The sequence below is a fragment of the Tinamus guttatus genome, unplaced genomic scaffold, assembly GCF_059628265.1.
Source record: "Tinamus guttatus ecotype Peru unplaced genomic scaffold, ASM5962826v1 Tinamus_guttatus_pri_ptg000048l, whole genome shotgun sequence".
NCBI classification, from domain to species: Eukaryota; Metazoa; Chordata; class Aves; order Tinamiformes; family Tinamidae; genus Tinamus; species Tinamus guttatus.
The window spans coordinates 12,278,895-12,299,524 of NW_028288582.1; the positions used below are offsets into that span (position 1 = coordinate 12,278,895).

The 20,630-nt window shown below is 47.0% G+C and overlaps 3 protein-coding genes across 4 annotated transcripts in view; 2 read left to right on the forward strand and 1 right to left on the reverse strand.

Moving 5' to 3' along the window:
- Positions 1-20,630, forward strand: part of ITPK1 (inositol-tetrakisphosphate 1-kinase) — a 461,734-nt gene that overhangs the window by 304,902 nt on the left and 136,202 nt on the right. The gene's annotated exons all lie outside the window — the stretch shown is intronic.
- On the forward strand, positions 3-20,473 carry GON7 (GON7 subunit of KEOPS complex). Of its 2 annotated transcripts, XM_088539708.1 has the most exons (3): positions 3-231; positions 377-563; positions 722-900. In XM_088539708.1, the coding sequence occupies exons 1-2, from the start codon at positions 21-23 to the stop codon at positions 505-507; spliced, it is 342 nt and encodes a 113-aa protein (XP_088395834.1). In that variant the 5' UTR covers positions 3-20; the 3' UTR covers positions 508-563; positions 722-900. The 2 variants fall into 2 exon arrangements, with proteins under 2 accessions (XP_088395834.1, XP_088395835.1); XM_088539709.1 differs by lacking the exons at positions 377-563; positions 722-900 and adding an exon at positions 20,359-20,473 and having other exon boundaries at positions 3-241.
- LYSET (lysosomal enzyme trafficking factor) lies at positions 6,133-6,657 on the reverse strand. The gene has a single exon (XM_088539698.1). It carries the CDS (start codon positions 6,639-6,641, stop codon positions 6,246-6,248), a length of 396 nt encoding a protein of 131 aa, XP_088395824.1. The 5' UTR covers positions 6,642-6,657; the 3' UTR covers positions 6,133-6,245.

The following is a 20,630-nucleotide window of genomic DNA, read 5'->3' on the forward strand; positions in this document are numbered from 1 at the left end:
CCCCCCGCGCCGGCGGCGGGATGGAGCTGACCGGGGAGCTGCGCGCGCGCGACGGGCGGACGTGGCCGCTGCGCGTGCGCTGCGAGCCCGAGCCCGGCACCGGCACCGCGGCGGGCGCGGAGCTGCGCGGGCTGCTGCGCGGCCTCGAGAAGCTGCAGGAACAGCTCGCGGAGCTGCTGGCGCCCCTCGTGCAGCAGGAGAGGGAGGCGGCGGGCCGCGCCGGGCCGCGCGGTGAGCGCCCGTTGGGGGCGGCCGTTACGGGCGGCCGTTGGGGGGCGGCCGTTGGGCGCGTGCCCCGCGGCGGAGCGCGGAGCACCCGAAGGGCCGCGTGTTTCCTCCACCGCCTCATCCTCGGTCTGTGTGACCCCGGCAGGAGATGCTGCGGAGGAGGAGGATGACGAGGAGGAGGAGGATGAGGAGGAGGAGGATGAAGGTGCCAACAACATCGACGTGAAAGCGAATGCGGATGATCCCCCGCTAAAGCGGACAAAGGTTCAGCAGCCCTGACTGCGGCGTGAGATACCCTGTTTAGGCCAGAAAGAGACTTTGCAGCTGTGCTCAACGTAAGTGCTTTGGACAGCGGCACCTCGCGGGTAGGCAGAGATTGGTCTTGCAGGAAGAGGTCAGCGTTTTAGAAAGGAAATGTCCGTTCCCACCACTGCTTTAATATAAGGCCCTGATCAAAAGGTGGTGTTTGGCATCTGCAACGTGTTTTTTACAGGAAGCAAATACTAGACTGGAAAGATTGCGAAGAATTTTCAGTAAACCAGCTGTCATAGATACGAGTCACACTGAGTCTACAGACCATTATGTTTTAATGGCTTCTCCTGCATCACAGTATTTCTTTATATGACTTAAAACCAAACTATTTTAAAATAAAACAATAAAATATGGAACCCATTACTTTGTCAGATATGGTTTTAAAATGGTATAAAACCAACAAGACATTTATATGGAGATAAACTTGAATATTCAAAATTATCTAAAAACACTTGTACGGATGTGAATCTGTTCCCTGAGTGAGCCTAGAAGATTGTTTCTGCAAATAATAGAAAAGGTTTATTTTAGTCACCTATCACTGGAGAATTTTCCAGTTAAAGGGCATAGACAAGTAGATTGACAGAGTTGCAAATCTTAGTTCTCAAAAATTCTGACAATAGTCAGAAGGCTGACAAGGCAATGTGGTTTTTGATAATTATCTTTTAGATTACTGTAAAATACAGCTGTCCACCCTAATCATACATTTCTCCCAAATGATCTTTGCTTCTTCCTGCACCAGTTAATCTTTATATGTGTTTTTTCATGACTGAATTTTAACCAGGTTGATTTTTAGGCACTCTCAGTAGCTAGGTCAAATAAAGTGAACATCACAGTCTGCATCTGCGTATGCAGAACTCTCGGCATTACCCCAAAGGACAAAATGAGCAGAGGGAAATTTTATGGTACTTCATATAAAAGCTAACCAACAAAATCAGGGCAGGAAATAGGGGTAATATAATCACATTTTTCACTGATCACCGTAGCTTATTTTAGAGGGGAGAAAAATATAAGTATTCCTGTAACACCTACCATATGTTATGTTCTTGGCTGTGTAAACCAGTGTGACCCAGTCATCCTGCTGAGCAGGAGAGGTGGCCTGATGGCACCCTGCATGCTGGTTCTTGCAGAGAGGGTAGGGGTTGTAAATGATACTTCAACTGAATATTTGTGGTTGGTGCTTGTGAACAAGTGAAACTCAGTCTGCGGAGCTTACAGTGAAGCCTGAGCATTTTCCCTGCCAGAAATGAACTAGCTAATTAACAATGTAAATGTTTTGCAATGCATGGAAACTACAGAGTGACATCGGGCACAGTTTGTCTCTCAGTGTTATGGAAATGGAGCAAATTTTGAGACGTGAATATTGAGGGTAAACTGAACAAATCATGAGTGATTTTTTTTACAAGCACAAGACTTCATGCATTCATTTGAAGTCGTTCAAAAAGAGAGATGTCCAAATATATTTACTGGATTTCTTTTTCAGATAAATTCACACAGGACACACTTATGACTGGTTTACAAGATAGGATAAAGGCATAACTAAGAAGAAAAAAAACTGTGACTTTAAAGACTTAAAAAGGGAAGTTTATTTGCTGAAGACCTTGGATAGGAGAAAAGTGTGCAAACGAATTCTGATCTGTTGTCAGACTGCAAAGTCTTGAAAAGAGATAAAACATCAGCAATGATCTGTTAGTGCCGATAATGCATGCAGTGGAGGAAGTGGCTACTGCAAGTGGCACCTATCTCCAGACTGCAGTCTGTGGCTCTAGCAAGTTCTCTCTCTTTTTTTTTTTTTTTTCTTTTTTTTCTTTATTCTTGCCAGAATGAACCTGCACTGCAGGGCTAGCTTTAAGGAGTGCTAAAGTTGAGGCAGTTCTTAGAAGCGAGCTACATGAGAAAGTCAAACTGTTCTCATGTATTAGTTCATCTGTAGAAATGAGATGCATACCTCACACCCAGTATTTTTTAAAAGCTACTAGAATAACAAACCACTTGCACCATTGATTCCCTAGAGACCATCTCTCAAAGACAGCCATGGAATAGCAAGAGAAAATAAAGAGGAGTTAAGAGCAAGTGTCCTGCACAAACTGTAAAGGTTTGTACCAAGGGCATGGCAGTCTTTGTACTTCAATGAAAGAAAAAAAAAAAAAAAAGAGCTTGCAGTTGTACTCCACTACAAAAAGTAACACACTTCATAAGGAATACACTGTATTGCTACTTACTTAACTCCAGGCGTGAATGTCTGTGGCTTTAATCAACCCTCTGTGATGGAGCTGCCCTCCCCTGGGAAATGAGGAAGAGGCCCAGCAGAACGTACGGAATGTGGCAGACGTTTTCCGAGATGGAAGGGTCCCTCAGCTGAACAGGGAGCAGCTAATGACACCAGCACTCAGGCTGCCCCAAACTAACACAGAGGTTTATTGCCCCAAGTCTGACACAGAGGTTTATTTTGTAACCCAAACAAAATACAAAGAAATGAAAGGCAACTGGCACAGAGATGCACCCTAACTGCGTTGTATCTGCTCACCTTCCCGGCAGAAGGCTAAAGCACTGAACAACTATTTTTTTCCCTGACGTCTTCATTTCTGCTTCCACCCTTCACAACTTCTGCTTTAGAAAGCAGCTCAAGTTCAGCAAGTCAGAGATAAGTCATTTCCAGTTAAAAACAAAACAAAACAAAACAAAACAAAAGTTAGTTTATAATAGTAGCTTTCCTGTCCCTGGATGGAAACTGTGGCAGTACATCTTCTCTCCTGCATACTCATGGAAGAGAAATAAATAGATGCAAACGAGGAAGCCCTAATCTAGTCTCACATCCTTTGTTAAAGTCAGCACCATAGAAACAGATTTGTGCTATGATCTGTCATGATCAAGTAGTACTGCAGTCTTTAAAGAGGTGATAAAATAATTTTGAGCTTGATTATCCTGAGAATTTTTAGAAAATGTCAGTTTGTGTTACAGGCAACCATCATCTGTGACTGAGAACTAATAAGCACCTGGAAGTAGTAAAACTATTTTGAGTTTGATTATCCTAAGGCTTTTAGACAATGTCAATTTGTGCTACAGACTATCAGCTGTGATTGATTGAGAGCTAATTAGCCCTGATATTATATAAAAATCCTCAGTATAATTGAGCAGGAGTAATTTCCCTACCTCTTTAAACAGACTATAGTAAAAACAATTTAATTATGAATTTTGGCAGCCATCCTCATTTATTTACTGTTTAATAAGGCTTCCCCTGTTCATATTCCATTGCTGACAAAACCCCTGAGAGCATCGGTCCAGTCAGCTTCCCTCTCCTCCTGGGCCTGTTCTTCCATAATATCACATTAATAGTTTATACTAATTCTCACATTGTTGCTTCCCACCTCGGACTCTAATTTTCAGATGTAGCACTGGCTTGAATTAGATGATCCATCTTTCTATAGTTATTTTTAAAGCTAATGGTTTCCAGCAGCTTTAATCCTAAAAAACTTTTGGTGGAAAAGCCTAGAAATACAAAGCACCATTCCGCAAGTCGATGCTGCTCTCATATCCATACCCAGACAGTGGCTCATTGCACCAGACAGGCTGATGAATTTGCTGAAAGCCACATGACTGCAATTTGCTGAAGGCCACATGACTGCACAGCAATGACTTGGGCAGTTCTCCTTATTCTCTATGTTTAAAGCTTCTTTTTATCCCGTTCTTCTCTAAAGAAATCTATGTAGACAAGACCCAGCAGCTTCTCAGTTAAAGCTTCTCTACTGCATCAAGTTTAGAAAAAAAAAAAAAAAAAGTCCAGTCAAACGTATCTCCTTGTTCTGTAGAAGCAGGGAAATGGCAGGAGGGGCTCAGGTTCGTCCAGCCAGTCTCAAAACTTCAGGCCGGAGCCAAAGAATTAGAGCACAGAGCATAAAGCCCAACAAAGCATCACCCAAATCGAGGGAGGGATTAGAAGACACTAAGTTACAGCAGCTGCGCTACTAACAAACATATGCAAGAAAAAAACATTAATATTTATCTGTATGACTAACTTGTTTATAAAATAGTGAAAGGTTTTTATTTTCTAGATAAATAAGATGGTGATTATTGTAGAGCTAGGAAACAATACAACTTAAAACTTAAAAAAAGTCAGAGTTAAGTCTTACTCCAGCGTATTAGGATGGCAGCTTCCTTTTGTATTGCACTTAGAACTTAAAACCTTCTTGAAAATATTATGTTGTGCTTTCAGGTCTTAGCCCTCATGCTGGCATTTGAAACCACAGTCTCAAATTATCTCCAAATGCAAACAGAAAGTTAAAGATATTTTAAATACCACACTTAAACATAACTTTACTGAAAAGAGTGTTCTCTTTCCAAGGCAGGAAGGAACTATTTTTTCTCTCTATGATTCCCCTCAAGTAGTCAGAAGTAGATGAGCATTTACAATGATTAGGTACTGGACAATCACATATAATTGAAATGATTATTGGAAAGTTTAGTTAATAATCATTTGTGGCTTGCTATTCTGGAAAGCCATACCTCACACTGTTTTCACATTCGCAAGGTTATCTCCATCATGACTCAAAAACTTAGTTTTTAAGAAACTAAAAACACTAATGAAAAAGAACAGATTTGACATTTAAATTGCACAATAATCCAGTCATTAGAATCAGATGGTATGCCAACAACAGCACTGAAAATACTTTGAAGCCACAGTAAGAAACTTCATTGCAAAAGTGAGCAGAATTCTTTTTTCCCCTTTTCTCAAATTCCTTGAAGAATCTTATCTGTCTTACTACTTGCACAACCTTCCCAATCTAGAGTCAGTTAATTTTACGAGTTTTATAAATTTTTTAAACACATCAGTGCTCCCAGAATACAGTTTTCCATCACTTCTGGTGTGAAGTTAGAATGGTAATAAATTGCAATCACATTGTACTTGTATCTAAGGAGATGTCTACAGGTAGGAAGAGGAAGCCCTTCTCAAAAGTGTTGTGCAAACCATGGGTCAGCGCCAGCCCAAACTGGTTTTGGCATCACGAGGTATGGGGGGTGGAGGGGTTTAAAGCAGCCACTTCTCCTTCCCTGCCTGCTACAATGTTCCACCCTTATTCCCTCTGAAAATAGCATGCTACCACAGAAAAACTGTATCTTTCTCTCTTTAAAGATTTACACATACTTTATTCTTGCTTCCTGTATTTCTCTTTAATTTTTTTTTAAAAAAATCATTAAAAAACAGCACTGATGTAAATGCAAAGTACTAAAGAAAGAAAAAAAACAAACATTTTTTTTAAGCGTGATTTTTATAATCATGTTCTGATTTGTTTTCTTTTACATTTACCACAAAAGAAGCGTCTTTCCACTGATTTTACTCCAAAAGAAAACATAACTTTTTTTTTTTTTTTTTTTTTTTTTTTTTTTTTTTTTTTTTTTTTGCACAGAGTAAGGTCATAGACCAGAAACTAATTTCCCCACAGGACGTTTCAGATGGAGTGTAGCAATTTTGCATCGTTAAGGCAAAATGAGGAATGCTTCTATCACGTGTCACATAGGGCTCTCCCATTCTGGTCACTTTGATAGATTCATACTTTAAAAATCTTTTAAATTATTTTTTAAATAGAAAACAGTCTGTTCATTACTTAATAGTTTGAAAGAGAAGGCTCTTTCCAGCGTTCAGTCAGGACTTCAGTCTTGTGATTAGGTCAGGCATTGCTTCAAAACAGCTATGGAAACTAGAAATTGAATCAAGTGTCAATCAGTTGCAATCTACTGATCTGATTAGAGGCCTTCACAAATGTCTGATGACGATTGCAAATAACAGCCAAGCAGATAGGAATGATGCAATAGCCAACAGTTTTGGGGTCAGCTCTTGTACAGGAATAGAGAAACAAGAACATCTGTAAATATGGTATTAAAAATATTATAGTCCACAGCCAGAAAGGCAAGGATAGCAGTCGTACTTTTAAGGAGTGTGTCCATGTGGTTCCTTCCTGTGGCTCCTTGGGGTGTCGCTGAATGTGCTCCAATGCTAGTTTGTTGTAGGTCTCATTGATCTCAAAGACGTAATAAAAAGCTGCAGCACTTGCTAGCAAGTACAACCCCACACCAATCCAGCCCATCCTCTGGCGGAAGTTCATCATTCTCCATGCTCTGCACCTGTGACCAAGTGTGAAATACGGATTCAGTACAGTTTGGAGAAAGGCGACACAAAGTCTAGTTTTCAGAAGTCAACTTTTTGTAACTTTTCATTACTCATTTGTAAAAATGGCACAGGTCCATTTCTGAAGCTCTGAGATATCTCTGCATCACGAGAATTACATACTAGGATGTCAGCAACAGGCTAACAATGGTTGCAATTAGTGGCATATCTGTATGCAGTTCAGGATAGTTTAGTGCTCACTGGATATCAAAAACAAACAAACCAAATGGAGACAATTTCTACCAGACCAAAAAGGCAAGTACCGAATAAACAGAAATAATAACTTGGTAAGTTACTTCCTAATTGGCTGTCGGTGCCTCTAGCCACAGGATGAGGAAAGTTACATCATTTATAAGAAAATTTGCAAAGTTCTTGCATACCTACAGGACAAACACTTCTACCCAGCTAATGACGTGAATGCTGTTGCCATCTGCAGTATTGCAACACCCATTGATTAAGCTTTATCTTCTGCACGTCTATCTAAGGAACCTTGTAATAAGGATCAAGTGTTTCATTTGCACGTGGGAACATACATACGTAAGGCATGGACTTGTCCCCAAGTATATTTTTGTGTTAAACCTGTGTGAATAGTTGCAACACACTTTCTGGAAGAAAGAAGCTGAATGCACATATCTTTGATGTGGTGCAGAACAAATCAGCAACCAACTGGCATTTTTCAGGGGAAGCAAATGTTACTGAAGTACTATGCATTACAGGACTCCATTTTGAGCTCTCTGCCCAGCTAAACAGTTCTCAGTGACTCGAGACACTCCTCACACTACACTCACAATCAGGAGCACTCTAGCCAGGACAGAAACGCCTAAGGAATGTTTTATGTGTACAAAGCAATAACGATTAACAGAAGTACAAAAGAAAGCTTAACATTAATGACACCCAATTGTTGCATAATCAACACCACGCTAATCCATCTGGGCAGCAATCTTAAAAAGACTTTATCCTTTTGCTTTTGTTAAAGATATCTCCAATCCCGCGCTGACGGAATCTCGGCGGGATAGCAGTGGAGAGGTTTTACTGGCTGTCGTACCGCTGCATTTGTGGTGGCTAAAAAATTGTGATAGATGTGGACAGCAAATATTTGAGCACACCACCAGTTTTGTCTGCAACGCATAGTTCCCGTTTAGCATGTACTTTTGCCTAACTTAATGATACACTTTAAGGTGGCAAGTTTACTTCATATTTTAGTACAAAAAATCTAAACATTTGTAAAACAAACAAACAAAAACCTTAGAAAAATAAAGATGCTGTTAATCCATTGGGTAAAAACAAATGCCCGAGTCGCTGCTTCCCTAATACCCAGATTAGGACCCGTTTGTGCCGTAACCAGGCACTTGATAGCTGGGTGACGGGCGCTGCCTTCAGAGGAAAATCACCAAGAGAGCGTACACGCTAAAAACACAAGCCCTACCTGACCTAGGCTCAAGCCTTAGCAAGGTAAACATGAGCCGAGATGCTTCCTTCTCCCGAGGCAGCAGCAGCCGGGAGGGCACTCCTAGCTCCGGCTGCCTGCAAGAGGCGGGGACGGTCCCTACCCCCCACCCCGGGACAGCCCTGGCCGCCCGCGCGGCGCTAACGGGGGCTGCCGCCATAGCCCGTGGCGGCTCCGGGCCACACGAGGCGAGGCGCGCGCCCCCAGCTTGAGCCGCTCTGCCCCCGCGGAGCCCCCGCGCGCCGCCCGGTCGCGCCGCCGCCGCCGCGGCTCTCGCTCACCTTCTCCGGCGGAGAAGCAGGGCGCGGCGGCGGGCGGCCCGCTCCCCTCAGCCCGCGCCGCCGCGCTGCGAGGCGGCGGCCCCCGCCGGCCGGCGCCGCCGCTGCCGCCCGGCCGCCATGCCCCGGCCGCCGCGCCGCTTCCGCCCGAACGGCGACGTTTCCGGCACGCGAGCGCCGCGCTTCCGGCGCGCGCCCCGCAGCGTCCCGGGCGCCGCCGTCGCGCGCCGGGGCGGGGCGGGGCGGGCCCCGGCGGCCATCTTGGCGCCCGCCCCGCCCAAGATGGCGGCGGGGGGCGGTGCCTCCTCAGCGCGCTCCGCCCCTCGCCCCCCGCGGCTGCGGCCGGGCCGGGGCCGCCTCTCCGCGACCCGGGGAAGAGGCGCTAGGGCAGGGCGCGTGAGTACCGAGTGCCGCACTGCAACGGGGCCCCACGGAGCCGGGCCCCCGAGCGGGAGCTGTCCCTTGGGGGGCACTCCCGGGAGCAAGGCTTCCGAGAAGGACTGACCGAATTGGCTGTTTCTTTTTCCTTCCCCAAATGCCGCTGATTTACTCATTGCTGCACTGCTGGTTGGTGCGGAGTATTAAACATTTGTATGGATTCCGTAACACATAACATATATTTCCCTTTGCTACACTGCTTAAAGGAATTCTGTAGCTGCATGGCAGTGCGTGTAGAACAGAAACCTACAGCTTGAGCATTTGCAAGCGTGCTACCATTGAATAACACTGCTGATGGGAGCTGCTTCAGAATGGTTTTATGGTTCTTTCTGAATGGCTTCACACACTGAATCTGCTGTGAGTGGAAGAGATTTCAAATCTGAGTTTGTCAAAAGTTTGGCAGCTTCACTCAGGTTGTTTTGGGAATGTGACTCGCAGTCAGCACTGAATTCTGTTCTTTATCTGGTGAGCTGCATCATTAAATAGCAATTTGAGACAAGAAATGTTATAAGGGGAAGTTGCAGAGAAGCAGCAGAGACCAAATTTATACACATCAGGCTACATTTATAAATATTTAAGGAACCTCAAATAAGAAATAGGAGATGCACACACAGAATTTGCTGCGATCTCCTACGGGGCTCACAGCGGGTGCTTGTGAGGCAGTTTGCAAAAGGCCCTGCCACTAAACGCATAGTCCTGCATCACAGAGGCCATTGAAAACCTCCTGGGAGCGCCGCGGCCCCTGCCCGGGGCGACGCGCCTGAGCGACGCTGCTTGGGCCCTGCCGTTTGGGCGCTGCCGTTGGAGCGGTGCTGTTTGGGCGGCGCCGTTCGGGCCCGGCCGTTGGAGCGGTGCTGTTTGGGCCCTGCCGTTCGGGCCCGGCCGTTGGAGCGGTGCTGTTTGGGCGGCGCCGTTCGGGCCCGGCCGTTGGAGCGGTGCTGTTTGGGCCCTGCCGTTCGGGCCCGGCCGTTGGAGCGGTGCTGTTTGGGCGGCGCCGTTCGGGCCCGGCCGTTGGAGCGGTGCTGTTTGGGCCCTGCCGTTCGGGCCCTGCCGTTGGAGCGGTGCTGTTTGGGCCCTGCCGTTCGGGCCCGGCCGTTGGAGCGGCGCCGTGGGGCCGTGCCCTTTCCCGGCGGGTTGTGGCGCAGGCTCCCGGCGCTTGCGCCGCTAGATGGTGCTCAGCGCTAGAGGGAAAGGCGGCTCCTGGGCAGGTCTAGCGACAGCCTGGCTCCAAGTCCCAAGAGATTTAGCCATTAACGTCAGAAGAACGAGGATTTTATATTTCAAACGCTTAGGTAGACTCTTGGGGTGTAGTTCTGAGGAACGATATTGTAGGTATCCATAACTACATGCAGGTAATTGCCCCTGCAACGCTGCTCTCACAAGGGCCCATCTTTCCCCGCCAGGTGGTGAGGCCGCAGCGAGCTGCTGCTGGCGCATCGCGTTCCTGCAGGGCCATGCAGGGCACAGACAACCTTCCCGAGCGCTGCCTTCCTGCCCCTGCCCAGTTCAAAGTTAGAACTGGCCTGAAAGGTAGCGAGGGGGAAAGGAATTGCTAAAGACTGCACAGAGCTTATTTTTTTTAAAAATACCAACCTAAATTCCAACAAGGATCACCTGCTTGGTGTATGGGCTTCTTCTTCAGTGTTAATGCTAGGCCTGGTACTATGGTTGTGCACAGAAAGATTCAAACGGGTGGGGAAATGCTACAGCAAACAGAAGCTGTTTGTGAAAGCCGAAGTGTGGCACTAAATAGAGACTGAATTGTAATCTCTGAGATCTCATTTTTAATGTTAGCTCAGTGTTGTGCTCGGACATAATATAGGAAGTGATAAAGTAAATAGTCCAGCTGAGAGTTTTCAACAGCAACCTCCTGAAAAAAAACAAAAAGAAGAATTAAAAAAAAATCAAGGCAAACATTGCTACAGGAAAGGATTCAGTTTGCAAACAAGATAGATCATTATTACTAACTCAAAAGGAATTAAAGTTCAGGCCTATAGCTATGGGGTTTTCTTTGTTTTCAGAACAACAACAACAAACTTAATGCTGACATGGGAGTCAGAGTTCAGATCATAAAATTAAGAGTAGAAAGACTGGGTTTACTTGGAAATTAAAGCATCAAGGAGCAGCAAAGCCGAGCAACTTCCTATGGGTCAGGAGCAGCGCACAGGAAGAGCCGCAGGGCAGAGCCTCGCGGGCGAGAGGCCAGCCCTGGAGCACACGAGCAGGGCGAGCGCGGGGAGCGACGCCGGGCTCTGCGGGCAGCCCGGCTCACCAGGAGAGCCCCTGGGGCTGAGGCAGCTCCAGGCACGCTGGGAAGTCAGGACCATGATCCACTCCAGTGAGAGCGGCTGGCATCAGGCACAGCCCAGGGATTACCTAGTAGGTCTGCAGTGATAAGATGCCTCTGAGGTCAAGCTAGGAAGCCGGGTCACAGTCCACATCAGTAGGAGCTACAGCCAGGCCCGGCTGTGGGTGAGCTGGAAACCAGCACTCCTGCAAGGTGCATCAGGCAGGGACTGAGCTGGAATGGGATTCCCGGCTTCATGAGCAGGTGGGGAGGAATGCGAGTCCACGGCCCAGGTGAGGCTTGTTAGGGCTGTGATGGCTACTCAGGGCCCTGACAAAGTGCATGGAACAAGTGAGGGCTGCTGGAGGAAAACAGAAAGGATGGTAGTAAAGTCTGTGCCCAAGCAGGATTTTCATACTGTTAAATTAAGGTCTTCACTAGGTTTAGATTTTGGCCCAAGTGGAAAAGCAAGGGTAGAAGAGTGGAGCTTATTAGTGAATCCAAATCAGTTGTGCTTCCAAGGGAGGGCAGAAACTGAAGGGCAGAATCTGGGTGCATTTATTTACCATATGGTGGATGAAGATTTTATGTAGTCTTAGGTAGGATCTCATTCTTAACATGTAACCAAGAAATGGGAAGCTCTTTATTGCAAATTACAGAAATGTTTATCTTGAGAAAGTATCTGCCTTCTGCTTTTTCACTAAGAACACCATTTCCACTGCTTTTTTCTTCTAATCTTAATTCTTAATTCTAGTCTTATTCTAATCTTAATTCTAAATAAAAGCCCTGGGTAAAGATCTGGGACCACTGTGGAGCTGAGATGTATTTGGCTTCCAAGAATCAGGAGAAGAGGGCACGAGCACATAACTGATCTGTGCTTTGCTGGGCTGGGGAGAAGTGCATAGAGGAGATTTTGTGCTGTCTTCCTTCCCATGAATTTAGTGTTTGTGGCTTTCTGGCCCGTGGCCCTGCGGTCTGAAGACATTTAGACTGAAGACATAGGACAAATGTGGATTACACAGAAGCAATGCAAGTATTGGTCTCATGCCTCCATTAATATGGTCCATTCTTGTACGGATCTAGAAGAAAGGGCAAACCCACAAAATTTTAGGCAAAACAGCTTTCAATTAAAAATTGCATTTCAGCAAAAACGTTGTTTATTAGAGTTTGCTGATTTTAATTATTTCTCTCCAAATAATAAATAACAAAAAAATCACTTCCAAAAATGCCATTAAACTGCTGAGAAATCAGAATAATCTCTTCCATGACTTCAGCAGAAGCCTGCCCAGACTGCCAGAAAGGGGCTGTTATTGAATTTCTGTTTTGAGTTTACCACTGCCAGCAGGTTTGTTCATGTAAACAAGTTCACTGAAAAATCACTCGCGTTAGGAAGAAACGCAGATTTCTCGCCAGGGGTCTGGCAGACTGAAAGCGCTGGCCGCTGCCAGTAGGACTAAATGAGTTACACTTCAACCAGCAGGAAAAAAAAAAAAATCATCCTCTCTGGAGTTCAGTCATGAGCAATGTGCACTGTCCCTCTTCTTCCTCTCCATGTGCGCATTCCAAGAGAGACATCTCACCGCCCCAGGGGGGATGATAACTCTCTCCTCATCAGATCCACTTTTTTTTTTTTTTTTTCCCCTTTTCACCTCCCAAATCTTCACTACTAATCTCTTCTTCTGTGGTACCTTTTCAAAGCATGTCAATAATAACATAGCATGAGCTTAAAGAGACTTAGTTATTGTCTCTGCTGAGATTACCAGTGCCCAGGCTGTGATTAGCTTGCTCAGCCTGTGTACTGCATGCAGCACAGTGAATATATTTAGATTCTCATGAAGCGTAACTTTCTGTTACTAAACAAACATTGAAAGAATATGGCTCACATTTCACTCACAAAGATCCCAGCATTTTTGCACGCATCAAGATGGAAGTTCAATATGCCATGCTTTGAGATTTGCTAAATCTCAGCTTTCATTTAATACAGAAGCATTTGTGTACATGCCTGTCTGCTGCAGGCACTGCTCTGTGATTCTGCACAAATGTGACCCCAAAGCACTGATGTTAGCCAGAAATATGGGTGTTTTGTCACTGTAGAAAGTCATTTTTTCTGGCTTATGAAACCACTTTCTTGAGAGAAGTGTTTAGCCCAGGTAGCTGTAAAATTGCTTCAGCTCATGTGTTTATGAGATTAAAAAAAATGACATGGTATCATAACAAGGATAGCAATCTATGAAGAAGATTGTGTTAAAATATTGCTGTGCTTTGCATTTTGTGTGTGAAAATAAGAGAGCACTTTAGTAATGGCTGGGGCATGAGGAAAGGGGCAGGAGAATCTTTCAAATTATTTTGACTTTTTGACAGACAAGTTACCTGTACTAAGATTCCCTGTTCACTGGGAATCCAGGACTGCAGAGCAGGATCGTGGGTAGGAAGCTCCGACGCACAGCAAACTAGGCCAATTTAAATAGAGAGCAGAATGTGGAAGGCATGTGCACGTATCAGTTTATTTTCCTAGGAGCAGATGCCATTTGGGACAATTGCACCCAACTCAGTTTCTCCGCCTGTCCAGCAGTGCAAACCCGTTCCTGATCTGGCACCCAAAAGCCACCACGAGACAGGCCCTAGCTAGGCCAGTGTGTGTGAACACAAAGCCACTGCGCGCTGTGGATAACCTGTCTGCCTCTGCACCACGGCTCGTACTCGGGGTCACGAGGACCCTTCTTTGCTCAGTGGAGAGACACTCTTGTGTCCCTGGCACAGATCCCAAGTCCGTCCCAGTCTAGCGGGTTGCATGGGGTCTTTCCTCCTGTTGGTTCCCGTCTCCGCTCCCTCTCCACTTCCTCCTGTCAGTTTGGACAAGGTTTTCCCTTCATTGGCTCTGAGCAAATGGTACAGGGAGAATCCCTGCACACAGTGCCTAAGGTTAAGAAATGGCATTTATTTCTTAATCTCATCCGAGTTCTTTGACTGTTTTCTTCAACAAGGTAAAAGAGCGTATGTGTAGCACAACATGTTCAACAGCCAAGCCGTTTATGCAGGAGATTAGAGCTCCTAGAGATACTGAATTCCTGTGTACGTTGTGAAAGCCAACCGTGACACAGAGCAGACCGTGTCCCCATGGAGAGAGGAGCTGCAGTGCGGGTTCATGGGGGGAAACTGCGCAGGCTCAAGTTATTACAAACTTTGCTCCCATGTGAAAAGCCTTTGTCAGAGTTCACAGCAGAAGACCAAGCCACAAGACCTAGTGGTTTTGTTTTGTTTTTCTTCTTCTTTTTTTTTTTTTTTAACTTCTTCAGGAAGCCCTGAGAGATGGGAGATTCCCTTCCCAGAAGGCAGCACAACGAGTGTACGTTCAATCCTGTCCTTACATTTGAGGTGTGTCAGTATAAGGTGCTGTTCAGGGACGCAGAACCAGCAGGGATGTGTCCTGTGAGCTCAGAGAGAAGGGGTTAGAGGACACTGCCGATGGCACTGTGACATGTCCCACGTTATGGTCCTCCCTTTGTCTAGGTTTAATTTACAGACTGTCAGGCTCTGAATATGCCATTTGGCCATTGAATATTGAGGTCAGGTAGCATTTCAAAATGCACTCTGAGCGGCAGAAAGCCAAAGAAGGCGATGGGGTGACTGACAGAGCGAGGCACATGCTGTCCCTGCCTCCAGCACAGTAACACGGAGCAGGTGCGTCCCTACACCACTAGTTCCTAAGGACGTAAGGTTTGCAAGCACAAAAAGAAGAAAAAAAAAAAAGAGCAGCACCTAATTCACAGCCTCACAGCAGGGCTTCCCCAACTGCATCTCCAGAGAGCCTCCTGCTCACGTTGTTAGCTGCTGTCTGGTTAGCAGTGACATGTCCTGCTGTCCAGGCTCCTTTTGGTTAGGACTGGGGTTGTTTCCACAAACATTTTTACCTTTTAGTGACAAACCAAGCTTCGGTGAAAGCTCCACAGGCAAAAATAAAGTCTGTCCTTTCACAACGTTCTCTGGAGATAGTATCAGAGAAATCATTTTTGTCTTTTTTTTTTTTTTCCCTTCAACATGCTGCAGCTTAGTGTTCACATTCTGGGAGCTTCTTAAAAGATGAAACTTGCTGTTCTTCCCAAGTAGCAAAAAAAAAAAAAAAAAAAAAAAAGGCCAATGTCTCCTGATGTGAGCATGAGGAATCGCAAGGCACAGCGTTTGGGTGAACTTCCAGTGAACTGCAAGGAAGCGTTTAAACCAAACAGGAAAAGGATCCTCAATCTTCAGAGGCCTGAGGCCGAGAAGAAAGTACAAGTGCTGCCCTGTTGGCAGCACCAGGCTTCATCCTTCGCCTTGCCTCACATTTGGCTGTTTGAAAGTTTTAACTGTGGCCACAGGCAGCTCCTGGGAGCTGAGCATGGCCCAACAGGGACACGTGCCTCGGGCGATCAGGAACAGCGCGCCGTCAGCCCAGGAGACAGAGGCACATGGAAGCCAGCCAAGCGGGGGACAACACTGGCCAGAGTCTCAGCTTTCCAGGTCACTTTATATTATATATGAGTTACATATCCGTGTCTTATTGTTTTACCTTCATCATTCTGAAACTAGTTATATTGCTTTAAAAATGATAAAGTTTAGCAAGTCAAAAAAAAAAAAAAAAGAAGTGGTATTTTTTCTTAAAGGACAGCTGGGTTTGTTGGCAGCGTGTTACCTGGAATTGCCGTATGTACTTAAAACTACCTGATTAAAACAAAAACAACAAAAACTATAATTCAAGTATGAAAACTGTAGGTAGAGCAGGCCTCAGTCCAACCTAATCTTTAGCTGATTCTCGGTGCAAGCCTCGTGCGCTGCCCTGTCACCCCAGATCTTCAGAGCACAGTGAGTTACTGAGGACTCACCTGCTATGCTGAAGCAGTCGGGTGAGTAACGCTCTCTATGTTTGGCTGTATTTAATGCCAGCATAAAGGAATTTCTGTGAGCTTTATTTCCATGTAACATGCTTCCATACTAGAAGGCAAGAGAGCTACGGCAATCTGTAACCACACTTATAATTTGACTAATAAATGTAATTCAATTAAAAAATCTACTCTTAGTGACATTGCACTGGTACAGGAGATGAGGTCTTAATCCAGACTTCTCCATCTTTTGTATGTTGGCTATGTATTTTCTGTGGTTTCAAATTCCTCGTTCACTGAGGATGTGCTTCCTGGGGCTATGAGCTCCCATACAAGGTCTGCACCCAAAGGATTACAAGCCAAATGACCAAACCTGGCAGCCAGGCCCTCTCATCATTTTCTACATCTTGCCCATTCTTGAAGACAGACATGAAGAACTGCCTACTCATAACAATTATTTGCTTAAAAAAACGCACAAGAACAACAACAAAAACACGTAAATTATCTGTAGTATTTTCATGACTGGAATGTAAGAGCTTGCGGTGCCAGCAGCTTGGCAGGTTCAGAGAGTCGCTTGGGCCTCCCTGAAGGGCATTTCCCAAGGGCCACATGGATCTGTTTAGCTGCCTAACCAACACTATTCAGGACCCAACTAGGTCCTTTCAGCTGAATTCCCACTCTCTGCAGGATTCCAGAGATACTGATGACTCTTAACCAGTCCTCCACGATCTTCCTTTTCTTCGTGAGATCAAAAGAGCACAGTGTAAACCATGTGGCTTATATGGGGATATGGGAGCCGTCACGGGGGTGACCATAAGGCTTTCAGGTTGTCTCCTGCTGCTGGAAGGTGGCACTGCTGTCAAAAGTGCTGCCTCTGGCTCTGTGCTCTCCCCAGGCCTGGCTCGTCTGCTGTTCCATCCCCTTCACTGCCTCGTGCCCCCACGAGCAGGCAGAAAGCAGCACAGTGATCTGCGCTGGAGAACTGCTCTGCATGAAGACTAAGGTGTTGTTGTCTATTTTCCGCGCCTGTTTTCCGCCTGTGTCCCCCCGCCTGCTGGCTGCAAGGCGGCGGGAGCCCTCCGCTGCTGCGGGGGAAGGCCCGGCGGAGCGGGAGAGCAGCCAGCGGGGCCGCGGGGGCCGCTTCCCTCAGCGGCAGCGCCCGGGCGAGCTGCCCGCGGGACGGCCGCGCGCTGTGGGGCCGGCAAGGCTGCTCCTGCCCACGAGGGCTCCTTCAGGGGGAAGTTGGGCTCCATCAGCCGCTAGAGGGGCCTCCATCTCGCCACCGGCTGCAAAGGAAGCCCACAGCGGCCAGCTGAAGTTTGCCCCGCGGAGTCAGCTCTGCGATTGTCTGCAACACGGAAATCAGAAAGCAGCTTTCATTTGTCAGGGCTTTCACTGCTTTATCCTTTCAGAGCTTGGAACCGTTTCCAGACAGCAGCTGATATTCCACAGTGTGTTTTGCCACAAGTGGCAAACAAACTCTTAAGACCTGAAGCAGCTCTGCTCTTCAACCCGCATCCTCCAGGGAACCACGGCGAGAAGTCAGACCTGAGCTGTTGCCCGCGATGGATCAGCTGTGAATACGGCAGAGACGTGAGGCAACGCGACCCCACCACCAGCTTCTGCCTTTGCCTCCAGCTGCCCCAGCACAGGGATGATCTGTCCCCTTCTCCTAGATGCTGAACAGCCCTGGGGCTGTTCCCTCATCTCCCAGAGCCAGGAGGAAGCTGTGGGGTGGCACGGCACTGCACAGGTCACTGTCTCCATGCTGTGTGTCACACCTACAGCCCCATTCCAGCAGCACTGTGTTAATGTGCAACCTGACATGGCATGGGATCCACTGGGAAAATGTCCTAGTCCCAGGGGGGCAGCCTTTCCTCCCGCCCATCTGCTGCAGAGAAGCACCTCTCCTGTGGGAATCAAGTCCCCTTAAAATAAAATGCAAAAAGCCAAACTCCGGGCAATGAAAATCACCCTCTTCTTTCCATTCATGGCAAAAGATCCTATCATGACTTCTGCCAGGTGCTGAGAAAAATGTTCTTAATAATCATTCAGTAAGAAAATACATTTCAGTAACCCTAATGAGATGAACAGTTATTATTCCAAAATGAACTTTCATGGAATTTCATTAACTTGCATCACATTGCAAGCGCCCAGCCTCATCTGAGTGCCTGTATTTGTTGGAAGGGTTAGAATAAGAGGTGTGAGAAGTTCCAGCGAAACAAGGGAAACCTGCTTTGACCTGCAGCCGAAGCTAAGATGAAGGGGGAGATAGCTCTCATTTGCTGCAGGGCTCAAGATCTTAATCACCCTTCGCCCCCTTAATTAGCATGAAGCAGCTCTGCGTTGCAGCTCACAGCATCAGGACATAGAAAAATCACAGGGATCCTCAGCCTTGCTCCTGATCGGGAATTGGATAAACATTACCCCGGGGCTCCGTGTGCTCATGGGTTTGGCATTGCTCGGACTGGCTCTGCAGTGTAAACAGAGGGTTATAATGTAGGTAGCAATGTTACGCAGCAAAGTGCAGTACAGTGCACACCAGGTTGAAAAAAATAGTATTTTTTCTCACCACTGAAATTGTTCAAGGGTCAAAATGGGCAGTGCAAAAGGGATTTATCAGGTTTTTCCTTCCTAAGATTAATTTTCACCTCTGATACACATCACTGAATTTTGCTTACATTGGAGCAAAGCAAATCCCTCCTTTGTAGCTCCCGTGCTTTACCTCCCAAGAGCCAAACACGTTCAACACCACTGGAAATCTGCTCTCCCATCTCTGGAGTAAGTTCATAAATCTTTCTGCCTCCGTGTGTTTCAGTCTAGAACTATAGCAGGCGGGTAGAGAAGGAAACACTGAGGAGACAATCACTTAGAAAGATGGTTTCAATAATGTCATATTTTAATACATTCATGTTCTATTATGATACAAATACTAATGTTGAGTTTAATATACTAATGCTGAATTTTAATGTTTGCCATAAGTCAGATGAAATGATAGCTGAAGTGAAGCACTGATGTTAACAAAATGAACACTTTAAAACAAGAAAGTCAAACAAGTTATTTCAGAATTCTAACTTCATTTTGATAATGTTGGTAAAATCCTCTATTTGGACCATTTTAAGTTACTTTTTTGAAGTTACTATACTTTCATCAAATTTTTAAATGTCAAAACATTTTTTTACAGAAACGATGCTATCAAAGTGCATTTACTAATTTTGCTTACAATAGATACTGAACCATGCAAAAAAAGTATACATACGCTTCAAATAAAAAAGTGCTGTGAAAACGTAAGGTAATGCCATATTAGTGGCAAACAAATTGAGATGTTCATTTAAAAAATACTCACTCCTGCAAGGCACCCTAAACAGAGAAGTACCATTATTTTACATTTTCCAGAAGCCCGAATGAAGGCTCTTTGTAGGCGGCTCCCCTCCCTGCCTGTGTTGGGACAGACCCTGGTTTAGGGTGACTTCACTGTTCATGTGAATCACAGAAGGAATCTAAAATGTGCTCTGCCTGTTCCTGAGGTCAGCGGCCCCCTCGTGCCTTCCGTAAGGCTTTCCTGAGTTTAGCCCTGCTCCCTTTGCATGGGTGCTCCTGCTGCTTCCCTGCTCCAGGCGGAATTCCGAGGCCAGGCGCGTCAGCCGGACTCTCCGGGTCTCCCGGCGGCTTCGGCGTCGCACCATTACCGGCATCAACCACCGGCCTCCCCAGCAGCATCAACTGCTCTAAGGTGCCATTTTGGTGTTTTTTTCTCTCCCCCAAATTGGGTGATGTTCATTTCAAATTACAAGAAGTTAAATGGGTAAAATTACACTTGAGTTGCAAGATACCACAATAATTCACACTGCTTATTTAATTACTTATTTTTATTTAACAGTTGCCTCCTCATGTAGGAGCACGGGCCCCAAGAAGGAAAACGACAACTATCACTGTCAGGTTGTCGCCTCCTCTGTACTGGAATAAAAAAAATAAAAAAGCTTTTGTTGAAGACTCTCTCTGAACCCCCGCAGCGAGACCTCTGGTAACCGAACATTTCCTCCCGGAAAATAAGGCCTTTCCCGCACAACGCGCGTGCACCGCGGAACACGGAGCCCCGTGTGGGGCGCTCCGCCGGGAAGCGGGGCCCGCGGCTCGGCCTGCGCCGGGGGCCCGGAGCCATTTTGGGGACCCCCGGTCGCTCCCCTCCCGCCCCGCTGCGGCGGGCGGCGCCCCCTGGCGGCGGCGCGGGGCGCTGCGGGGCGGCGGGGGGAGGCCCCTCGGCGGGAGCGCGGCCGCGCGGCGGGCGTGTCCTGCCGAGCTCGCCCGCCCCTCTGGCGTCGGCCGGAGCGGCGGGAGGAGGAGACGAGCCGGGAGGAGGAGGAGGAGGAGGAAGTGAGGGCGGCTGCGAGTAGCGGGCAAATGGGGAGCTGAGCGGCTGCAGCAGCATCGCGGCCGCGCAGCAGCGGCGGCAGCAGCAGGAGCGGCGGCTGGCAGCGCAGCAGCAGCAGCGGCGCCGGTGGCAGCAGCAGCAGCGGCGGCGGCGAGCACGGAGCGAGCCGGCCCCTGGGTCCGTCCGAGCGGGCGGGCGGGCGGCGGTTGCGCTCGGGCTCGGCCGCGGCGCTGGCTGCGGGCGGGCGGG